This window comes from Tetrao urogallus (genome assembly GCF_951394365.1).
Source record: "Tetrao urogallus genome assembly, chromosome: 5".
Lineage (NCBI taxonomy): Eukaryota > Metazoa > Chordata > Aves > Galliformes > Phasianidae > Tetrao > Tetrao urogallus.
Window position 1 is genome coordinate 62,843,799 of NC_136818.1, and position 22,829 is coordinate 62,866,627.

Sequence of the window (22,829 nt, forward strand, 5' to 3'; positions counted from 1 at the left end):
AGTGTAGCTGTGTGCTGTGGGTCGCTGGTGCAGAACAGCTCTTCTGGCCCCATTTCCACAGCTGCCTTTGAGCGATGTCTGAACGCTGTCTTCCTCTTCGTGGATTTTTGTAATGAATTCTTAATGCAGCAACTTGTAGTTTTTCCTTCCTCTTCACATCAAAAATGAAAGTCAAGTGATGAGGCAATGGAGGGTATAAAGAGAGATTTAACTCTTTCCTCTTCCAAAGTAAGCACTGTTTTGTTTTTTTTTTTGTTTTTTTTTTTTTTGTTTTTTTTTTTTCTTTTAATTTTGATTCTGAAACAAAGCAGTTTGACCTCAAAATTCATCACATGCTTTTGTTTTCTTTCAGATCCAGGATGGAACAGCCCTGTCCATGCCTGCTGCTCTGTGTTAGCTTTCTGTTTGTGCGAGCTTTACCACCAAATGGAACTGAATTACCCAAACCCACCAGCACTACAAGTAAGGACAGCATTTAATTTGTGAGGATGGGAGCAGGGGTGGAAGGGACTTCAGGTGAGGTCCCTGCAGTGGCATCATGAATATTTTTGCGGGACTTTGACACCACTAATGCTCTAATCTTACCTGATGACATCAATTTGATGTGTTTTATTGGTGTCCTACAGTTTACTTTCTGTTTCCAGTATCAGGGAAGTGCAGTATGATGCTGACGTATGAGATTGGCGTGATGGGACTTGGAGACTGATATAATGAAATGAAGAGTTGATTGTTTAAAAGGCAAGGTGGTATAGCTAAACATTGTGAGCAACTAGAATTTTTGTGTGTATTCCGTGTTTTCAGTCCTATGAGCTATCTAAGGAAAGACCTGAGATGGATAAGAGCACAGCATCCTGCGGAAGATGAGCTCAGGTGAAAACAGAAGAGGTTTTTGTGAAGGCCCAAGGGCGATCTTCTACTCACCAATCCACCACATCTGTTCCACCTCCTTCAAATTTCTTCCTTTTCCTCCAAGCCCTCCTATAGCTGTCCTAACCCATTGCAGTCCCATAGAGGGGCTGGCTCAAGACAGATATGTATATTTTAAAGACCATTGATGCTGGTGTTACTTTCTGTAGTTGGATGTCAAGTTTCAGTTGCTTGTTGCCCTTTTGCTTCCCAAACCTAGCTTGGTGCCTTCCACCTGCCCGTGCTGCTGCTGGGTCTTGGTTGTCTGACAGCAGTTATCTGTTGAGGATTTGGCTTGCAACTCACATCAGAGGTGGATTTGGGTATGAATAGCTTCTCTATGGACTGGGCTGAAAGAAAATCAAGCTGATTGTTTTCCATATAAATAGCCTGTGAAATCGTGATGACTTCTGTTGTTGATGCCCTGTCTTTATAGGAAGGCGTTTCTGTGTTGTTTTCTTTTTGTTGTTTTCATTCTGCCTGTGAGCTTTATGGCTGTGTGGCCAGGAAGCCAAGCAGGAGTCGGGTGCCAGGCATGGCTGGTGGTGGGATGGCCCACATTGGCAAGCAGTGCAGGAGTTTGTGCTCAGCATACCAGCACCAGCAAACCTTAGGGTTGGTTAGAGGAGGAAGGGGTTCAAGCAGCAATGGAGAAAACTTCTGTGTTTCTGGTCTTGCATTAGATGTGGAGGTTGGTGGCCCTGCATGCAGCAGGAGGGTTGGAGCTTCATGATCCTTGAGGTCCCTTCCAACCCTGGCCATTCTGTGATTCTGTTGTTTGCTTACAGCTTTGAGATGATGTAGAATGTTTATATCAATTCAAATGTAGCTGAGTATGAAATTGCTAGTAAATAGCTCTGCTGTCATGCTGTCAAGTGGTTGTCCTTGCCTTGCTTCTTCTCTGGCGCTTGCAGCAATGTAAGAGCAAGGTGTTAGTATTTGTCTGAGTGTGTAACAGTGTAGGAATTGGGAAAAAGGAGCAGCTTGTGAGTTCTGCTGCTTCTGAGAATATTTTAATAAACTGAGTAGAAAGGGAGTTTGTTCGTAGATGCTGTTCACCTTCAAAGCCAGGTTGGATGGGGCCCTGGGCAGCCTGCTCTAGTATTAGATATGAGGGCTGGCAGCCCTGCATCAGTGGGGTTGGAGCTTCATGATCCTTGAGGTCCCTTCCAACCCAAGCCATCCTATGGTTCTTTGATTCATGTTTTCATGCAGTATTGTGTTCACTGTGAATATGGTAATGTGGGTAAAAGAAATCATGTCTTAATTAAACCTTCATTTGAGTGATCCGGGTTAGAAATGATCAGTACAACTAAACTGCTTTTTAGAACTATCAAAGCCTTCCTTACTGTGCTGTGAGGAGAGGTTTTGTCTGTTTAAACAAATATGTGCATGTGGAAAATATAATATTTTCCTGTATAGAGGGTTGCAAGACAGTAGAATTATCCTAGACTTTTAAAAGCCATTGAATTAACACAATATTTTTAATTAAAATAATTCTGATTAGAGCATTAAGAAGACTCTTGAATGGATGTGGAGGTAACTGAGAAGAGCTTTCATTTTGCATGCGGGTTTGCTGAATGATCCAAAGAGATGTGGTGCATTTGATTATGAGAAAAACAGTTGTAATTTATTGCATGTCCTCATTCTGGAGGGGTGAATTGTTAAAACATTTGCTGAATTGCAATCTTCTTATTCTAAACATGGGTGCACAATCGGTGTTATGCAGCTTTTCCTCATATGGGAGTACTGTGAAATTGCTACTGTGAATTTTCCTTTTTGCAAAATCAGAATGTTGTCTTTTACTGCACCTTCATTTACTGGAGAAATTGTCAATGTAGATCAGTATTTATGTTGGTTTATATCTATCTTTCAAGTAGGTAGGACCTTGCACTATCAAATACACCTAACAAATTGCTTACAGATGATGCTGTCCATAGCAAACGCCGACTGGTTCGTTAAGGATTAATTAGTTATCCAGTATTAATCACAGCTGCATTTTTTTTTAATCTCTCCTTGCTGTGTTCTACCAGTCGGGTCATTTCAGTGGGAAAGCAGTGGCAGAATTGCACTACTGAGCTTTTAAGTCCTTTCCAAACATTGAATGTCAGCAGAGTTTACCGCATGAACACTTCACGTGTTTCATGCCCCTCTTTGTGCTTCCTTTCTGCTATCAGTACTGACATGTTTGGGTAATGAATCTATCAGATGAGCAGGAGCTTGGGAGATAACAAATGTGCAGCTTCTGTTGCCCTGTTTTCTGCTGATATTTTGAGATTGAGATCTTTCACAGAATCACAGAATGACCCGGGTTGGAAGGGACCTCAGGGATCGTCAAGCTCCAACCCCCTGCCACAGGCAGGGCCACCAACCTCCCCATTTCATAGCAGTCCAGGCTGCCCAGGGCCCCATCCAACCTGGCCTTGAACACCTCCAGGGATGGACGGGGCATCACAGCCTCTCTGGGCAGCTGTTGCAGCACCTCACCACTCTCATAGCAAAGAACTTCCTCCTGACATCCAACCTCAATCTTTCCTCCCTCAACTTAAAACCATTTCCCCGTGTCCTGCTACCTTTCAGCTCTTAGGAGAGGTGCTTGAGTCCCTTGATCATTGTGATAGCCTTCTCTGGAACACAGAACATACGATGTGTTCTCTTGTACTGAAAGTGATGGGATCAATGTGTAGGAATGTGCTGAGATGCCAAGGAGTTATGCCCTGGGAGCAGTATTTACAGAAACAACAAAATTCTTCCATTTTCTCATGCAATCCAGAGATATCAGAACTGCCTGTGATAAGTGCTGAGTTCTGCTCTAAGTGTGCCACTCAGGTGTGTCTTTAGCTCAAAATCAGCCCAAGGAGCAGCGTGAGGACAGCAATGCAAACAGCATACCCAGTGCCTGCAGCTCAGCAACGAGTTGAAAGATGCTCAGCACTCCTACCTGGTAGATCCTCCATTCTGAAGTTGCTCCTAAATTACTGCTTGATGTTTGCACGCTCTCTAGGCAAGCTGGGTGCACAATCTGGTTCGGGCTGGGCTGAAACCTGCAGCAGAGCTGTGTCCAGAAGCTCCTGATGGAAGTGTCCCTGGTGGGAGCAGTGCCTGTGCAGCAATGCTGCTGTACCTGCAGGTGACAAAACAGCTCTGTTAAAATTGGGCTCAAAGTTTCATCCCTACTTGTGTGTTTGTTCTGTGGCTGTGTGCTCTGTACACGTGGGATGGGTATGAGCTGTGTTGTGGCGCAGCCTGAAAAATGACAAGAGAAGGCACTTGAAATGTAACACAAGTTGGTGAGAGTGGTTAGCTTTGAGCTGTGGAAAGATGAGGATTGTATGTGTATTTTCTTGTCTGCAGATTGAGAGCTGTGGATAGTTGGAGCCCGCTCTCAGATGAACGATGTCCTGCTTGCTCTTTGTCAAATCCCCAACTTATTTCAGATACATGACTTGCTAATCCACAATATGTCACGTAGCTGAGCCTTTGTGGAATGGAAACAAAAAATAAGAGTTCTAATTCCACGTACATTCATGGGCCACTTCTCAGCCCCAGAGCTAAATGCGAAGGAACTGATCCAGGGATGAGGAAGGGAGAAGTCTGGGGGGAGCCGGGAAGGAGGAGAGCGGGATGCTTTGTGCTGCTGTTAGTTCCCTTTTGTTGTGGTCGGTTTTGTTTTTGGTGCTGACACGCTAAAACTGGGAACATCCTAAGCCTGAAGGAAGCGGTGACGCATTGCCAGCAAAGGGCTGTGACAGCAGCGTGGGGGGCACGTGGGGCAGAGCTGTGGGCGGTGGGGGGACCACGAGGGTGTCACCGTCCTTCTGGTGGCCCATCTCTGCCCTTGCCGGGATGCCAACCACCAGCTGGAAAGCCCTGTTTGCTGTCAGCAGGAAGCTGTGTGGTTTGGGGCTGCTGTCTCCTTGGGGTTGTGGGACGTTTCCCTGGCGGTGGCTGCAGGACAGAGCAGCTGCAGAAACCACCGGCCTTTCCTCCGTGTTCTGACTGATGCTTCAGTTGTCAGCTTCTGAAGCAGAGCTGATTAAAGAAATATTTCAGGTCTGTGGGTCAGTTTCCCTTTAAAATCCGTGTCTGTTGGTTGGTTTTGTGGGCCTAAGGGCTTTTTGTCTGTGAATCCGTATCAGAGCTTCCTCTTACAACTTTTGGATTATGCTTATAAGATAGTGTAGGCAAATGTGGAAGAATCACAGAATTGCAAGGTTGGAAACGACCTGCAAGATCATCTAGTCCAACCACCCTCCCATTCCTATTGGTACCAGAAGCTACTAAACCGTATCTCAGAACTACTTGAAAACATGCCATGCTTTACGTGCAGCCTCTGCAGCATGAAGCCCCTGCTGTGGCCCTGCAAGACCAAAGCAGCTCAATAAATGTGCCCATATTCCAGGAGGAAGAATGGGGTGGTATCAAAGCTCAGCTTCCCAAAGGAAAGGTTCTGAGCTCCTTCAGCAGCTGGCAGGGCTGCCCCGGCCTCTGCTGCCTGGTGGTACACGTCCAAAGCTGCCTCAGAAATGGGGTGTGAGATGTGTCAGCTCCTCGGAAAGGAGACAGGGGATTTTGCATCGTGTGAGGGACTGCGGGAAAATGTAATTTCCCGTGACTCAGGCTTTGTGCTGGATTTCTTTGCATCTCGGGTGCCTCGCAACCAAACTGGTTATAAGAACTGATGAAATCCCCAAGGCCTTGGCTGCAGAGGATCTGAAATTGTCAGTCAGAAGCAGCAGAGGAGATTTTGGCTGCGAAGGACCGGTCTGTACTTTCTGTTTCTGTCTTTGTCAAGAGTGCCGTTTCTGTACGGGGCTCAGCATTGCTGCACGCCACTCAGCAGCTGGGACAGTGCCCTGTATGCTGTGCTTCATCCAAGCACTCCCTGCCACAGTACTTCTGAAAGGCTCTCAAGTGCTGTTTCCTGATGACTATTCTGTATGCACTGCCTGTTTGGTCTCTAGATACCAGTGAAACATCAGGTTTTGTAGCCTTTCTTTTCTTCATCCTGTTACTCTGACTCAGGTAAAGCAAGTGACTCCGTACCTTCATGTGCTGTTAGTGTAACCTCACATCTCTCTGGGTGTTATGTTCCCCATCTTTTTGGTGTTTCTTTTTAATGCTCTGACTTGCCTCCTGCTCTCTCACCCATATCTTAAATCTAACTGCTTCCCTTTGGTGTTCATTCAGGATGTGGAAGAGCTGCACCCTTGGGTGCAGTGCTGCTGTCCTTAGGAGGACTTGCTCTGTGGGTGTACATGGCTACTGTACTCTTGTGGTGACTGTTTGTGTCAAGGCTTGTGGCTGGGACTGTTCAAAAAGCGTTTGCTGCAAGCAAACAAAATGAAAGAGTATTGGTAAGCGTGAATGTAATGAAACTGAAATGCAAAGTGCCACTGTTAACAGCAGTTCATATTAGATGTAACAGATTTCTTCTGTAGTCTTCATTCTGGGCAGGTGCAGAAGTTACTGTCTGTTGCCACATCTGTCGTGGCGTGTCAGACTGGATGAGCTCTGTGTGCTTTAAGTAGACATTTGTATCTGTGGAGTAGGTAACGCCTGGCTGATTTCTGGCTGGCTGAGCAGCAGCAGCTGTGCACAGGATGCTTGCACAAGGAAACCTCCTGAATAGGCTTCAAGTGTTACTTAGCATCATGCACTCCTTCAGCTTGTGTCGCACTGGCACAGGTTGCCCAAGGAGGCTGTGGATGCCCCATCCCTGCAGGCATTCAAGGCCAGGCTGGATGTGGCTCTGGGCAGCCTGGCGACCCTGCACATAGCAGGGGGTTGGAACTGGATGAGCACTGTGGTCCTTTGCAACCCAGGCCATTCTGTGATTCTATGATTTTGCTAGCCAGAAATCTCCACGTCACAGGAGCGGTTTGTGCTCCTTGGAAGGAAAAAAAAAAAAATTCCCCCAATGTTCTCTTTCAGTTTGGCTTCTGTTACATAATTTGTGATGCTTTTAGTAAGTGCAGGACATGGTTGTGTTCCAAAGACTGCTGATATCCTGTGCTGATTCTGCCTGTGCTGCACAAGGCAGTCTGCATCTGCAGCGCTTCACGTCAGCCGTGTTTCAATTTGCAGACTCTACAGAGGAGAACAACTTACACAAGGACCTGCTGACCTCCATGCTGATCCTGCTCCTGGTGTTCATCATCTTCATCCTGTTGGCCGGCTATTTTTTCAGGTATGTCTGTGTGGAGCTGTGCACGCATTGCTCAGCCTCATGTTGGGTTGATCTAATGAGGAAGTGAAAGCACGGCGTGCGTGGGGTGCACAGCCTTCATCGCAGCAGGGAGCGAGCGGTTCTGCTCCTGGCTGCTGGTCGCAGGATGATGAACAGGAGCAGCTTCTCCAGGCTTACCTGGTTGGTAAAGACTGGGCTGGAAAAACACCAGGTGCCTTTAAATGTAGTTTCTCAGTTTAACGTGGTGTGTGTGTGTGTGTGTGTGTGTTTAAGGTTCCGGAGACACAGGAAAGCTGTGGTGAGCTCTGGTGACAAGAAGATGCCAAATGGAATCTTAGAGGAGCAAGGTAAGGGGGGTTGTTTTCCTTTTCTATGGGAGTTGTGTTTGTGTGCACACGTTCCTTTGTTACTCAAGAATTCAGTTTTTCAGTCATTAGTTATGTTTGCTGCTTACTGTATAATGTAAATTCGAGTTTTTAGTGAAAACAGTAAAAACAACAGCATAAAACAACAGAAGTCCACGTTTATCTCTTATCTATTCATCTCTCTGTTAACTTCCAGCTGTTGGATTTAAACACCTCACACTTTATGTTGTGATGCAGCAAATATTTCTTTGTAAACATTCTTTAAGCTATTTAGAAGTGTTAAGATGCTGACTGAGACCTGAGTTTTTGGCACTGTGATTCTTTGGATTTGGAGAAAGGATTGCACAGTTTCTTCTTAAAAGAGGGAGAACCCCTCATTCACTCTGCGAAAGTACCAGCTGGTCCCTGCGCATAAGCAGAGAGAAGCAAGAGAATGGGATGGAGAAGAGGTGCAAGGCAGTTGTGCCAAAATAAAGTACTCCTAGGAACGGATAAACACGTTCCCCTCGCCTCTTTGAATGTGCTGCTTTTACTTCCTTGAGCACAGAGCCCTGGGGCTGGTTGCTCTGTGGGGCTCAGGAAGTTCAAGTCTAGCACGTGTGTAGGAGCTGTTCGTTTCTTGCTTAGAAATTCTTTCTACCAAAACAAAGGGGGAAAAAAAGATAATGTGAGAAAATTATTTTGGTGCTTTCAGTCAACTCCTTGATGCTACATTTGAATAGAAGAGTTGGTTAGAAGTAACAGACAGTCATTGAGAAAGTCAGGCTGCTAAATATACAGAGCCCAGACTTCCTGCTCTGTGCTGGCTGCTGTGCATGAGCCCATGGCAGCCTGCTGGGAGCTTCCTGTGCCCCATCCATGCAGGGTCCTGACTCACTGGTATGGCTGTGTTGGAGCCTGGCTGCTAGAAATCATGCCAGCATATCATAGAATGGCCTGGGTTGAAAAGCACTATAATGACCGTCTAGTTTCAACCCCCTTGCTGTGTGCAGGGAGCATTTGGGAGATAATCCAGTTTCGTGCTTGCTGTTGGATGCAAGTGAAACTTGTCTTAGTGAAGCAGGCTCTTAATTCCTCCCAGCCCTATTGAGAGACAAATGTTTGAGTTCCTGGAGGCCATGCTGGTTCTCGTGGCTGTAAGATGAGGGTGACAGCAGAGATCCGATCTGTGCTGCCTTGGCAGGCCTGGCCTACCCAGAGCATCTCTTCTGGCTTGCTGAGGCCAAGCAGGAACCTGCTCCACGCTGGGGTTCTGGCAGGTAATAAATACCAGAAATGGTCCCTCTGGTCCCTGCTATGCTGCAAAGCAGCTCTCAGCTTCTGCAGTGCTCCTCAGCAGGAGGAAGGGAATCTTCTCCTTTTGTAAACAAAGCTCGTTGCCTCTTTATCAGGTGTAGGTGCAGAAGCTATTGTTTTTACCAGTAGTGGTTCCACTTGAGCCTAGTGCATTCCTGAAGAAGTCATTTGGCTTGTGCTTTTGTTTTTTACTTCATTTAAAATCAGCTTTGTAACTCATTGGAGCTTCATTTGAGAAGTGCATTTCGGCATCTTTCAGCATACAAATTTGCCATGTAAAATAATTTATCACTATGTTCTGAACGTGGTTTTAACATTGATTTTCCTTGAACTGACAGAACAGCAAAGGGTGATGCTGCTCAGCAGGTCTCCTTCGGGCCCCAAGAAGTATTTCCCTATTCCAGTAGAAAATCTTGAAGAGGAAATAAGGATACGATCAGCAGATGAAGGGAAACTGTTCCGGGAAGAGTTTAATGTAAGTCCTCAGATTTGGAGTGAAGAGCAGCATATGAAAAATAAGGGGCAAATGGAAACCGATTTGTTAAAACGTTATGTGTGTGATGCTGATGTCTCAGAGCCTTAGCGCGTGTTACGTGAGCGTCCTGGTACAGTTTGTCATCCTTAAACACTCTTTCATTTAAGCTGGGTCAGTTTTGAGGCAGAACTGCTGTTCGTGTTAGGTTGCTTGAGGCATTTGGGCAGTTCCAGCCCAGTGCTCGCATCCCTTAATGCTCATACACCTCTGCGTGCCTGCTCCTGCTGTCATGTGTAGTCTCTCTTTTTCTGGGAGTAATCTGGAGCTGTGTGACACTGCGATGCCCAGTGTGTGATGTATGGACTCTTTGCCACTCACTAGCACTTAAAGATCTTTAGTGTTTGCCTGAAAGCTGGAGGGAAGTGAAATATCTTTAGCATTGACTTTTCTTGTTTGTGATGGAAAGGAGCATTTTTTTTTTTTTTTTACAAGTGAGTGCTTCACCTCTGTGGGAAGTACTTAAGGTAGGAGGAGAGAGCGGCCTTAATGTCACCCTAATGAGCTTTGGGGGTTTTCTGGTGATTTGACCGTCTGCACTTCATCATCCCATCACTTCCCTTTTCGTAGGGCTTGGTGCCCTCGTGTTTCCATTGAGTGTCTCAGCTGTGAGGGTTTTTCTTTGAAGCACTCGGTCAGAAAGGGGATTTTGTTTCCTGCACTCAACCCAACTTCAGCTGCATGTGGTCGTGGTGATGAGTCTTATCCAGAGCCTGAGGTGAGCTGTTGCAGAGCCGGTGCCCGCGAGCAGACATAGAACTGCACTCCCACAACTTCAAGGACCTTTTCCAAACTTTTGTTATTCCTCTTCACTTCCCATAGCAGCAGAAGCAAGTTGCACAGAGCAGGAGCTTAAATGTCAAATACAGAGTTCTCAAAGCCAATGCTTGCGTTGATTAGACAGTCTGTTATGTTACCTTCTTAATTGGTAGTGTATTTATAGCCGTGATTTATTTGACGATATATTTGAAAGATATAATTTCTTTTCCTTGTGAGAGGAAGAGGACTGCGGAGATATTTATCGAAGTCGACAAAATGAATGCAAAAACTCATTTGACAAGATGCACGCTTGTGAATTTTGACTCCCCTGATTAACATGTTCCCCAGTCAGGATTGAAGCAAGCAATCTGTTTTCATTTTAAAACCTCCTCTGCTCGGATTGCTTTCTGTACCGTGCTGTGAGCGGGTGAGCTTCAAGTCTGAAGGCTGTGCTCCTGTGCCCACAAGTGAGCAGGCATCCATAGAGCAGGCCTGGAGGTGGCTGAGGTGATGGCTTGTAGCATCTGCTTGGAGGGGTTTGCGCTTGGTTTCCCCTTGTGTTGCCTGTGGTTGTTCGTGTGGGTGAGAATTCTGCTCTGTCCTGGCAGCAGCACCCAGGGTTCTGATGCCTGCTGTGAGGTTTGGGGAGCACGAGTACCTGGTCTCCTTTGCAGTTTTGAAGTAGATTTGGGCTGAAATCGGTGTTTTGGCCCTCCTGTGAGCTGGCACTGGCTGCACAGAGAAGCTGGGCCCAGGGGTTTCTGAGGAAAGGAAAACAAAGCGAGCGCCCTTCTGCAAAGACATGCAGTGATAGAATCACAGCATGGCCTGGGTTGAAAAGGACACCAATGCTCATCCAGTTCCAACCCCCTGCTGTGTGCAGGTCAGCAACCAGCAGCCCAGGCTGCCCAGAGCCACATCCAGCCTGGCCTTGAATGCCTGCAGGGATGGGGCATCCACAGCCTCCCTGGGCGACCTGTGCCAGTGCCTCACCACCCTCTGGGGGAAAAACTTCCTCCTCATATCCAACCTCAACCTCCCCTGTCTCAGTTTAAAACCATTCCCCCTTCTCCTATCACTATCCACCCTTATGAATAAGATGGATGGTTTTCATAGAATTGTGGTCCTGATTGTGGTGTCATGCTTTCTGTTTTACACTTAAAGCCTAAATTACCCTACACTGCACATGTACACTACCCAAAGTAGCAACTTCTTCATTTTTTTGGTGCAAATGGAGCACTGCGGGACCGTTCTTCTTCTTCACAGCAAGGCAGAGCAACAAACTGTGCCCAAACCCAAATATATTCCTTCCAGCACGGGCCCCTCAGGTGAACCTTGTCTCTGCTTATTGTCCATAGGGCAAAATGAGTGCGTTGTTTGTTGAAGCCTATGACGGCCTGGTCATTGCCTCAGTCTTCAGATTGATGAAAGGAAGATTTTTTTGAACACAATTTGCAGAAATTTGACTTTGCTGCCACATGTCCCTGTGGTTTGCATGGTGGGAAGCTGAGAAAACACACTGATGTTGGGATAGGTCGTAGCCCTTCATTGGTGGGAGGGGAAGCAGATAAGGCTGTGCTGTGGCTGCTGACCCAGTGCCACCCTGACGCATCAGGTCCTGGTGGGGTGCGGGGGATGGAGTGCCCACTGTGCAGCTGTGGTGAATCACATCCTCTGCTCTGGGGTGTGAGCAGTGAGGTGGAGTTCTCCTTCGGTGCGTGGGGAAGGGGCAGGGAGGGTTTTTGTGACTGTAAATGGATTTTAATAAGTTTAATTAGCAAAGAAGCTGGTTTCAATCAAATAAGGAGCTAAGCAGCTTACCGAAAGTAGTTTTCATTTTTCAATTCCTAGCTCTTATTTTAACCTTATCTCTACTTACCTTCACAAGTTTAAGTGATGCTGGAAAAAAAACCCCACGATTGCAAGTTGCTGTTCTTTCTGTGACGGTGGTGAAGTCCTTCCTTCCCCTCCGCCCCTTTCCTCCCTTTTAACCTGGCAGCACCCATTTGTTTCTAAGGAGAAATACTGAGCAGTGCTTTCTGACGGGCAGGCAAGGGCAGTTTCTTTAGGGTACCTCATAAAACGCAGTCATTTTCCGATTTTCCTTTCTGCTTTGTGATTCAGGGCAGATGGAGCAGGTCTGGGGGAAGTGGAGGAGGAAGGTGATGAGTGGGAGAAGGCAGTTCTGACTCCCAGACAGCAGTTTTACCTTAACACTGCTCTAGATGTTCAGTAGAAGAACCTTGAAGAAGTTCCATTCAGTTTACACCCTTGGCTGTGAGTGGGGTGTCTCAGTACACACGGAATACAAGGCCACGTCTCCAAGTGAGCAGCGTTCCTTGCTTTTCCATGGGCCCTCCCAGAGCATCCCTTTCATTCTCTCATGACTTCTTGGCAGGTGCAGCTCAGCAGCTCTGCCCGTGGAGGTGCAGCAGTCGCACCTTGGGCTCCTCCTTGCTTTCATCCTGACCCTCTTTATTTCTCTTCTTCATTTGATTGCTCTGCAAGACTTTTTTTAAGCCGGACTAAATTTATCTGCAGTCTGAGATCTTACTGGTTACGAGCAGAATTTTGACTTGTGCTCTTACAGTGAGCTTCAACAGAAAGGAACCACTGCTTTTTTTTCTACCCTTTCTGCCAGAGTTGGGTCCTCACCTATAGATTTTGGAAAGCTATTTGATATTTCACGTTCTCAGCGCTGGGCTCTTAACAATCAAACTCTGTTCCTGTTATTAACCAACTGCTCTTGCTAAAAGTAGCTCTGGGAGCAGAGCGGTGCATCGGGGGCTGGGTCGCGGCGCCGTGAATCACGGTGGCAGATGGCATCTTAAAGCAGCAGCTCAGATTGCGACAGGCTTCTCAATAACTGCGATCGCTGGTAGAAAAAAAATCACTTATTTTTCAAAACTGCTGAACTCTTTTTCTGATGTGAAATCTGCCAGGGCACGGTTTCCTGTTTTAGAGGAATGAAAGTTATTTTTGAAAGAAGTCGAATATGTTTGATTCTGTTGGCTGAGAGGCAGTACGTACAAATGCAGATTTGTCCTGTGCCACGTGCAGTCAGCCCTTAGCTGATATAACACACTGACTCTGTGTATTTTTTTTTTCTTTTTTTCAGTCTTTAACACCTGGATATGTGCAGGGAACGTTTGAAATGGCAAATAAGGAAGAAAACAGGGAGAAAAACAGATATCCTAACATCCTCCCATGTAAGATGTTACCCTTCCTTCTAAGCCAGGCCCTTAGCTGCCTGTCTGGCATTGAGCATGCTGGTGGTGGTCATAATTTCATTGGTTGCAGATGTTCTTCATGTCTTTGTAAAACCTGTTTGTTTTGCCATGGTGTGTCTCTAGCTGTTGATCATTTTACGTGATGCTGCTGTGTAATGCTAATCAGCTGTTGTTCTAGAAGGCCTTCAGCAGCTGGTGTTCTACCAAGTGACAGTACATCAAACTGATATTTCAGGTTAGCATTGGGTGAGACAGCGCAGTGCAGTTTGGGCTTCAGCTGTTGTAAAGATGCAGTCCTGGTAACCCTCAAGTGTGAGAACAGTGCTTCTGTGGGGGAAGTTTCTTACTGAGAGCTGGGAGCAGTGCACGACTGGGTCTGAGCTGCAGGTCTCACAGCCACAAACCTTAGGCAGCTGCTGTCCCTTGCAGCTTTTGCCATTCCAGGCTGTGGCAGCAGGAGGGGGAGGGCCACCGAAACCCATCCGTGTTGTCAGTGGGTTTGGTGGGAGCTGATCTGAAGCGGCTGGTGTCCAGCCTGTGTTCTGGGAGGCAGCTGATGCTGGACCCATCCTGATGTTTGCAAGGACAAAACCCAGTGCAGATGGTTCAAATGCAAATGTTCTCATAATGCTTTTTCTTCTAGATGATCATTCCAGAGTGATTTTGACCCAAGTAGATGGAGTCTCGCCTTCAGACTACATTAATGCATCATATATAGACGTAAGTTCAGTTTTTCTCTGCTAGCCAAACTGCTAACTTTGCCTGTCAATTAATATTAAATAGGTATTTTTATGCTTGCACACGTTGGCATTTCATTTTTTAACTATGATGTTTATTTCCTCAGGGTTATAAAGAAAAGAATAAATTTATAGCTGCACAAGGTAATCAATTTATTCTCAAGTCTTAATTTTGTGTCTAAAAGTACTTAATTTTAGAAGTGTTTGGGTTTAGAAGTGTTAGGGTTTGTTTTCAGGTGCAGATGGTGGCTAAATGTGAGGTGAGCTTTAAAGGTTAGAGTGTAAATGAAAGGAAGGTGAGCATGAGGGAGGCCACTGCCTTTTCACCCACTAATACTGCTCTCAGTTTGGAGACTCACTTCCAGCACTTGCACTTTGCTTCTCTTCTTTTATCTCATCCGGGGGAGCTGGGGGAGGAAAACTAATTGGGTAAAGAGAAATAAGTTGTTTTTGTTGTTGTTTGTTTCTTTTTTTAATTATTATTGTTTTGCTTGGTAAGGAATGTGTTGTAGGTGCTCTGCCACATCTCTTGAGCAGCTCTGTGTTCTGTGTGCAGGACCCAAGCAAGAAACAGTCAATGACTTCTGGAGGATGGTGTGGGAGCAGAAGTCTGCCGTTATTGTCATGTTAACAAACTTGAAAGAAAGGAAAGAGGTAAAGGGCTTTCAGCGTAACTGAGGGTGCGTGGAGGTGTGCTCCAGAAGCAGCTGTGGCTGCTCAGCATCTGCTTTCTTTTTTAGCCCTTAGCACAAATGAGCGCCTGCTAATAAATGTAGCTTTAATTTCTAAAAATATGAATTTGTGAAAGAAACCTGATAGCTCATGTTGTCCTGCACAGCCTGTAACCAGAGGCACATTCTTGCAGCCAGAACTGTTAAAACTCAGTGTTCCTGCTGACTCTTACATGAGGACATCCTCACTTTTCTCACCAAGAACACCTAAAGCTTAAAATTAAAGGGTCAGGACATCAGGTTCCCTTTCTATCACCAGAAAGCCCTTCTCCCATGCTGTTCAGTTTTGGGTAGCTTGAAAAAAAAAAAAGTTTCTAAGCTATATTCACACCCTTCTGTGCATAAATTTAATCATCAATAGCACTGGCAAAGCGTTAAAGCTGTCTGCTGTCAAATGATCAACTCCACATACTCTTATGCATACTTACGTTCTGTTTTCAAGTAACTTCCTTGTTCTCTGTGTGACCAGCAATGGAGTCAGGCTCAGTGTTATAAAATGCACTGTGTGTTTCTGCAGGATAAATGTTATCAGTACTGGCCTGACCAAGGGTGCTGGACTTATGGGAACATCCGTGTGTCAGTGGAGGATTGCATTGTGCTGGTGGACTACACCATTCGCAAGTTCTGCGTCCAGTCGGTAAGGCGCAATCCTTGTGCTCCGTCTGCGTTTGAATTTTTCAAGCAGGTGGTCGCAAAGTCCCATATCTGCTTGAAAGAAGTGAGGAAAATCAGTTTGGTGTGTTTGCAAATTATTAAGAAGGGTGCAGTGCCAGGCCTGGCAGGATGGTGGGCACTGGGGGACAGCCGCCATGTGTCTGCAGCCAGCTGATGAACTGCAGGAGGCTCTGCTCGGTGCTGTTCTTGCCCAAGGAGGCTGTGGATGCCCCATCCCTGCAGGCATCCAAGGCCAGGCTGGATGTGGCTCTGGGCAGCCTGGGCTGCTGGTTGGTGACTCTGCACACAGCAAGGGGTTGGAACTGGATGAGCACTGTGCTCCTTTGCAACCCAGGCCATGCTGTGATTCTGTGTAGTCAGGTGCCGCAGAAAGTCACTCATTTGGATTGTCAGGGAGAGAGAACAGGAGCAGAGTGCTGACTCCTTGGGTCCCAGGAGAGAGGCAAACAGTGATGGTGGCTCCATACACATACACAGCGTGTTGCCTTGTATGGGTACAAGTTCCTGTAGATCTCGCTCCTGGAAGGAAAGGCTGTGCTGCTCCTAATGCGGTGATAATCTGATGCAGATGGAAGCCATCAGATTAGACCGTAATGTTAATTTCAGCCAGTGCATCTAGTGAGAGGTGATAAGCTATGCACAGCTGCATGGAAGTACTCGAATTTCACTTCTCATGTGTGGTACAGAGTGCTAATACTCAACGCAGGCCTTTTGAAGTACTGCAGAACACCCACCATTGTCCTCTACTGCGTTGATCTTAAGAGTTTGTCCCCATCTTCCTCCTTGTCCTAATAAAACAGTTTGCAAAAGCTGGCATTTGGCACCTTGTAACAATGCAGATCCTGCACGTTTAGATCACATTTTCTGAGCTTCCAGTCAGGTTGCTGAAAGGAGAGTCGTGAAGGTTTTATGACAGAAAAAGGACTTAAGATTTGGTCCATTGTTACCATAAATTGTGAATCTCGTTCTTCACGTACCCTACTTTGGGATTACTCCTTTTCTCTGCCAAGATGCATTTTAAGGATGTGTGGTAACGGATGTTTATATTGAATGTATGCTGTGAAGTCAGGATCCAGGTGTTGCAGGAATGCAAGTCATAAACAATCCTGAGAGTTCTTTTCTAAATCTCCGAGTGGAAAATGAAAGTCAGACTCAGAGCTCATGTATTCCCTGCAGCTCCACGATGGCTGTAAGGCGCTGAGGCTCGTGACGCAGCTCCACTTCACCAGCTGGCCTGATTTCGGGGTGCCTTTCACACCTATTGGGATGCTGAAATTCCTGAAGAAAGTCAAGGCGTTGAATCCTGCCCTTGCTGGGCCAATTGTGGTTCACTGCAGGTAGGTCGGCGTTCGTTAGGCCACTGTGCTTGGCTGACCTGGAGTTAGGGGCAGATAATGGAGGCTGAAGATGTATTTTCTGATAACAGGCTGTCAATTTTATGTGCTTATGGGTATGTAATACTATGCTAAGCTTTCTTAGAGCTGGGGACAAGAACAATTCCAAAAGATCTGTCTTTGCTGTCACTTTAATATTCAAACAGAAGGTTTTGTTTTATCCGTGAGTGATCTTTGGTATAAATACGTCCTTTGTCAGAATACAGCCTCGTCATTACAAATCTGTGACCTTCGCCATTAACTGCTCCTCTGAGAATTCATCCTCCACTTTTCCCACAACAGAATTAGTTTGCTATGTGAATTGTCAAATGCCGAGAAATCTTGAAATAAAGGCTTGCATTTAGGAGATTTAAATGCTGCAATGTAAGAAATGTACCACATGCCAATGCAGAACATAATCCCACTCCTTCAGTTGCCGACACACGAACTTGTTGCATTAGACATTTCTGAAAAGTGTTTGAAATTGGATGTTAATGAAATCACAATAAAAAGGAGTTTTAGAAGTGTCTTTTTAGGAACAATTATTGTATCGAGGTTGAAGTAAAAAGAAAAGAGTAGTGGCCTTGTCCTTCTGGGCTTTGTTTTCAAGGCAGTGGTTGTAGATTGATATATTTCTTTCTTTTCTGTTGCTTATGTTGCCCAGAGAACATTGGAGAGTCACTGTGTGCTGTTGAAAGCAGCCTGTTTGTCCTGCCCAGCCCAGCTTTTGGTTCCTCTCTACAGACCTTTCTGGGCTAGAATTTGTCTTCTCCCTCATGTGTCATACATCGGAGTCTTGAGGAAAACTCTTGGAAGGAATGAGATTTTTAGCAGTGTCACACAGCCTTTCCTTTGGGAAACCCTCTTGCAGTGATGTTCTCTGGAGACCAATGCTGGGTTTAAGCATTATTTTGCACAAGCAGGAAATTCTGTGCTTAACTTAATCAACAGAAGTTGAGCCAAAATAGAGATAAGTGTAAAATATCTCATTAAAATCTCCAGAGATTTCAGTCAGCCAGTGCAGCACAGCACACTGATGCCATGACGTGTGGGCTGGGCGATAGTGCAGAGCTTCAGTGTGTGCTCGAGGTGACAAGTGAGGAAGGTGACACTCGATTTCCGTCACAGCCAGGATGTGACACTATTGAATTGTTGGGAAAAGGAAAGGGAAACTCATCGGTAGTGAGTAACCGTGCTTTTGTTTTTCTTCAGTAAGCTTTTACAAGGATACCATCCAGTCATCCTAAGCAACAACTGAGTGAGGGGGGGCCCAGAGGGGGATCGTGTGGGGAAAAGCAAGGGGCTTTAAGGCAAACATGGGGGTCAGTAAAGTGAGCAGCCTTTGTGGGAACATGGTGGGCTTGTCGGCAGCACGGAGAGGTCACACGTGAGTGAAAGGAAGCAAGAGGGAAGGGAGGCTTGGCGGTAGGAAATGGCCACAGACAGAGATTGTTGGTGGGGCGTTGTTTGTTTGCTTGTGCCCTGATATTATTTCAAACCTGATTTTTTCCTTGCTGAGAGTTGAGCTGTATCTTTGGGCACGTGGGGATGGAGGGAGAAGCGTGCGTCGTGATTTGGGACCTTGCAGCAGTGGCTGTATGAAGTAAGCTAGCAGAAGGTCAAAGGAGGGCTATTAATGCCTAGCACAGGATGCCATGCCCTTTTCCTCTGAAAGGAAGAACTGAATGTCGCTGGAGTGATGTAATTTGTGGGAATCTTGCTCCCTCTTGTGGATTTCGGAGGATGTCTGAAAAGAAAACAAAATGGGAATAGCAGCGTTAGGAAGTGTAGAAGTCACAGTAAGTTACTAAGTGTCTAAGTGGTGTGGAATAGCAACCATGCAGGTAAGTGCTAAAAAGAGAAATTATAGCAGGACAAGCACAAGTTCCAATGGTCTTCGAGTAATATAATTTTGGTCAGCTTCTGAGCTGTTAGAAGAGGTTTTTTTAATGCTAAAATTTAGTTTTGTCGTAATTGTCACTACTAAAATAAAAACTGAAGCCCCGTGTTTTGCAGTGATGAGAATTTTCATCCCTTGAGAGCAGCACAAGTTCCACCTTTGTCATTGGTGCAGTGATTCCTGCAGACTCTGTTGTTCAACTGAGGCATTTTTTTGTCTTTTGTTTCCTTCCGAAGCGCCGGTGTGGGCCGGACGGGCACGTTTATCGTTATAGATGCCATGATAGACATGATGCATGCTGAGCAGAAAGTTGACGTTTTTGAGTTTGTTTCAAGAATACGCAATCAGCGCCCGCAGATGGTTCAGACTGATGTAAGTAGTCACCGGTTGGAATTACAGCTCTCCAAGTTTCAAGCCGTCATCGGCACAAATAATGTACGTGTGTGTGTGAGTGTGCCCTGTTCCACTGCATGCCTGGATAACTGGAACAGGAACCTTGCTCTAGAGGGTGGCAGCGGGGTGGAACTGGTGATCTTGAAGGTCCGTTCCTACCCAACCATTCTATGGAAGGTAGCACTGGGAAAGGAGATAGAGGCCTTGGCAGTAAAGACCATGCCACGAAGCACGTTATCTTGTGGTATGTCCAGGCTTTCCCCTTTTGTGATTGAATGGAATTGTAAAGAACGTGAATGATGTGACAGGAATTCAGTTTTAGCCTTAGGTGTGCGTTGGTGATCAGTTCGTTCATTACTGAATGAGACAGATGAAAGTGCCAGACATGAGATTGTTTTGCTCCGTTGCCTCAGGGGGTGCTTATCTGCCTGCTGTTTGTTCCAGATGCAGTACTCCTTCATTTATCAAGCCTTACTTGAGTACTACCTCTACGGTGACACAGAGCTAGATGTGTCATCCTTGGAGAAACATCTACAAACATCACACAGTGCAGCACCAAACCTTGTCAAAATAGGGCTGGAAGAAGAATTTAAGGTAAGTAGGAAAGGCCTTTGCTCTGAGACTTTCAAGTGTCGAAATCCTCACAACAAAAAGGTACTTAAGAAGCAGAGCAAGTGCAATCTTAAAAGAGAAGGGCTGTCCAAACTGAGATGCCAGTTGTATTTTCAGCTTGTTGTGAATTGCTCCGATGGACTCAGTGATGGGAGCCCATTCAGACCTACATCGTTTGGTGGGTGTTTTCCCCTATGCATTTTATTTACTTTAAAAACAAACAAACAAACAAAAAAAAAACAACAAAAGGAATTATTCTTCTGGTCTTGAACTGGATGCCAGATCAGATAAAGCTGGAGGATGAAGCTGGATTACATTGACCTAATTGGCATGTCAGCAGAAATGTTAATTCAGTCACTGCTGCTGGCAGAGTGAATTATGGAGAACTCTCACATTTTGTGCTGAACACTCACATCTTCCGGGGGGAAAAAGGAAAAAAGAAATGTTTTGTGGAGAAACCCCTAATGGAGAAACAGATGATACTGGATTTTTGTGATGGCTGTTTAAAACAGACTTTAATTATGCTGAGGAAATAGAACTTTTCTGTGCTACTTACTATGCTGAAATATGTACTCTAGATCTAAAAGATTAAACCATTTCAGTCATTCAGTCCAAGTGAATTCAGTGTTCACTGCATTTCCCTTCTACTTTTAAAGGATTCATTTAATCAGAAATTGGGAACTGGGAGAAGAAAATGAAGTAAAAGTTGAAGCAGCAAGTTTAGAATTCAAAAGTATGACGCTGAGGGGAAACAAGCAAGCAAACAGATAGGAATTTTGGAAAAACTAGAATACTCAGTGTTGTTTTTTGCTGTGCATTGTGCTAGAAAGGCTTTGCAGGAAGCTTACGAGCAGCGTTCAGTTGTGCTGTGTTCTGAAAGATGGTCTAGAGGCACGGGAGCTCATCCACAGCGAGGAACAGAAGAGTGCTCTCAGTGTGGGACCCTCTGACACACACTGTTAACCACAGTGTTACAGAGCAGCTGAAAAGTGATTTCTGAGATGTGGGAATTTCTTTTTGATGGTTTGTTGGTGGTACTTGGATTTTTGCTGGAATTAGAAGTGCTTCTGAAACTGGCAAATATAGAACACTGCCTGAAAAAGTGCTTGCAGTTTGCAAATTAAATTCAGATCAGTGTAAATTGAAGTTGTATTAAATAGCTGCTGAAACACAGCCCTGTCACTGGTGGTTACCTGGCAGATCCCCCCAGCAGAAGCAGCTGGTTGCTGTCAGGTCAGCTGGCACAACCATGCATGTGTGTAAACTCTGCTATTACGGATTGGTGGGCAAGGGCAGTGCTTGTCTTCTGTGTCCTGTGTGTGCTCTCATCACTGATGAAATAGAGGGCACTGGTCACTGCAGCAGCAGTGGCACGGATATGTGGAGCCCCATGAGGTTATTTGGTGCACAGCAGGCTCTGAGCCCGTGCAGCCTTCTCATGCCCTGCGGAGCGTCGCAGAGTTCTAATAATCTTAAGAAGGATCGTTGATAAATGAAAGATTGCTGGAGGAACAGGATGAATATGAGCCTGTGAGCTCAGGGTGCGTTTCGGTGATGGGGGAAGTGGAGGTTCTAAAAAGGGAAGTGGTGTAGAACTGGAGCGTGTGACTGAGCAGCCTGCTGGGTCGTGCTGGGTGTGCGGAGCTGCTGGTTGGACATGATGATCTTAGTGGTCTGTTGTGTTATTCTCATGATTATGTTTGTACAGACAAGGCAGCAAAGTGGCTTTCACAGAATCGCAGAATGGCTTGGGTTGGAAGGGACCTCAAGGATCACGAAGCTCCAACCCCCTGCCACAGGCAGGGTCACCAACCTCCACATTTCATAGCAGCCCAGGCTGCCCAGGGCCCCATCCAACCTGGCCTTGAACACCTCCAGGGATGGACGGGGCATCACAGCCTCTCTGGGCAGCTGTTCCAGCACCTCACCATTCATAACGGTCAGCTAACTATGACTGCACTATTGGTCTGTACCCAGTGAGCAATCCTCTGGGTGCAGGTTATGAAGAATATAATGAAATAAAGCCATTTCCGTTTCAATTAATCCTCGTCCTCGTTTGTGTGGTTCATTACAGAAATTAACAAACGTTCGGATAATGAAAGAGAACATGAGAACTGGCAATCTTCCAGCAAATATGAAGAAAGCTAGAGTCATCCAGATTATCCCGTGTAAGATGATTCACTTTGTATAGAAAGTGGTGCTGTAAATGTGTGGTTATCCTAAGGTTGTTGTGAATAAATGTAAGTTATGCCTACATGCTGGTGGCAGTGCAGCTCGTATCAGAATACAGCTGTGCTGGGTAAGTCAGGGACAGAGAGATGTCCTTACAGTGTGTGCACAAAATGTATGATAGGTAGTTTTAAGAACAGAATGAAATAATGGAGCCGTTCCACCTACTGCACCAACGTACCTTCTGTACGATTCCTTGCCTCCTCCGAGGCAGTGCTGCAATGTCTGCACATGAACATAAGTGTTACACCTTGCTTGCTGTGTGAATGCAGAAATAATCCACAGAAAAAATACTGCCTTCCTCCTCGCACTCGGTAGATCCTGAGTAAGATCTTTAGGGCCCCTTGTCTGGCTTTCAGATAAGCAATCTGTAGTTCTTCCACACATGTAATTGTGGAACGGTTAACGTACAGTTAGCAATAAAAAAAGAGTGAATGTTTGTGGCTTTTTTTCCTTCCAGATGATTTTAATAGAGTGATTCTGTCAATGAAAAGAGGGCAGGAGTACACAGACTACATCAATGCTTCCTTCATAGATGTAAGTATAAATATTTTCAATGCATTTAGGCTACAAGTCAAATATTTTACTGCTTCTTGCAAGTCTTCTTAAAGAGTTTCAGCCAAGTTGGCTTATGAAGAGCATTAGTTTTGTTTGGGCTTGGCTTATGAGAGTTCCCAAATGAATTTCTAATCTTATTCAGTGTTCTGAATTCCAGTTTAAGTGTTGTGTAATTTAAACGCTCCTGTTGTTGTTGCTAGATTTATAAACTAAGGTTTGTATTCAGTTCTGAGAAAAGCAGACAGAGAACCAGACTCACTAAGCAGCAAACATCCAGCAGTTCTCTTGCCTGTATCCAGGTTAATAAAGAGTCTGACTGTTTGTGGTTTTTTAACTCAAATAT

The 22,829-nt window shown here is 45.6% G+C and overlaps 1 protein-coding gene across 2 annotated transcripts in view; it reads left to right on the forward strand.

The window, feature by feature from the left end:
- Positions 1–359: 359 nt before the first annotated feature.
- Positions 360–22,829, forward strand: part of PTPRE (protein tyrosine phosphatase receptor type E) — a gene marked incomplete at both ends in the record, with an annotated part of 30,889 nt that continues 8,419 nt past the window's right edge. Inside the window, 14 exons of one of the 2 annotated variants that reach the window (XM_079536237.1) lie at positions 360–462; positions 6,994–7,096; positions 7,370–7,443; positions 9,096–9,232; positions 13,167–13,257; positions 13,922–13,998; positions 14,123–14,159; positions 14,572–14,669; positions 15,264–15,383; positions 16,598–16,758; positions 18,931–19,066; positions 19,532–19,681; positions 21,774–21,867; positions 22,389–22,465. In XM_079536237.1, the coding sequence (XP_079392363.1) occupies positions 360–462; positions 6,994–7,096; positions 7,370–7,443; positions 9,096–9,232; positions 13,167–13,257; positions 13,922–13,998; positions 14,123–14,159; positions 14,572–14,669; positions 15,264–15,383; positions 16,598–16,758; positions 18,931–19,066; positions 19,532–19,681; positions 21,774–21,867; positions 22,389–22,465 (1,458 nt within the window). Of the gene's footprint in view, positions 463–6,993; positions 7,097–7,369; positions 7,444–9,095; positions 9,233–13,166; positions 13,258–13,921; positions 13,999–14,122; positions 14,160–14,571; positions 14,670–15,263; positions 15,384–16,597; positions 16,759–18,930; positions 19,067–19,531; positions 19,682–21,773; positions 21,868–22,388; positions 22,466–22,829 lie in introns of those variants that run through there. The other variant, XM_079536238.1, reaches the window with a different exon arrangement.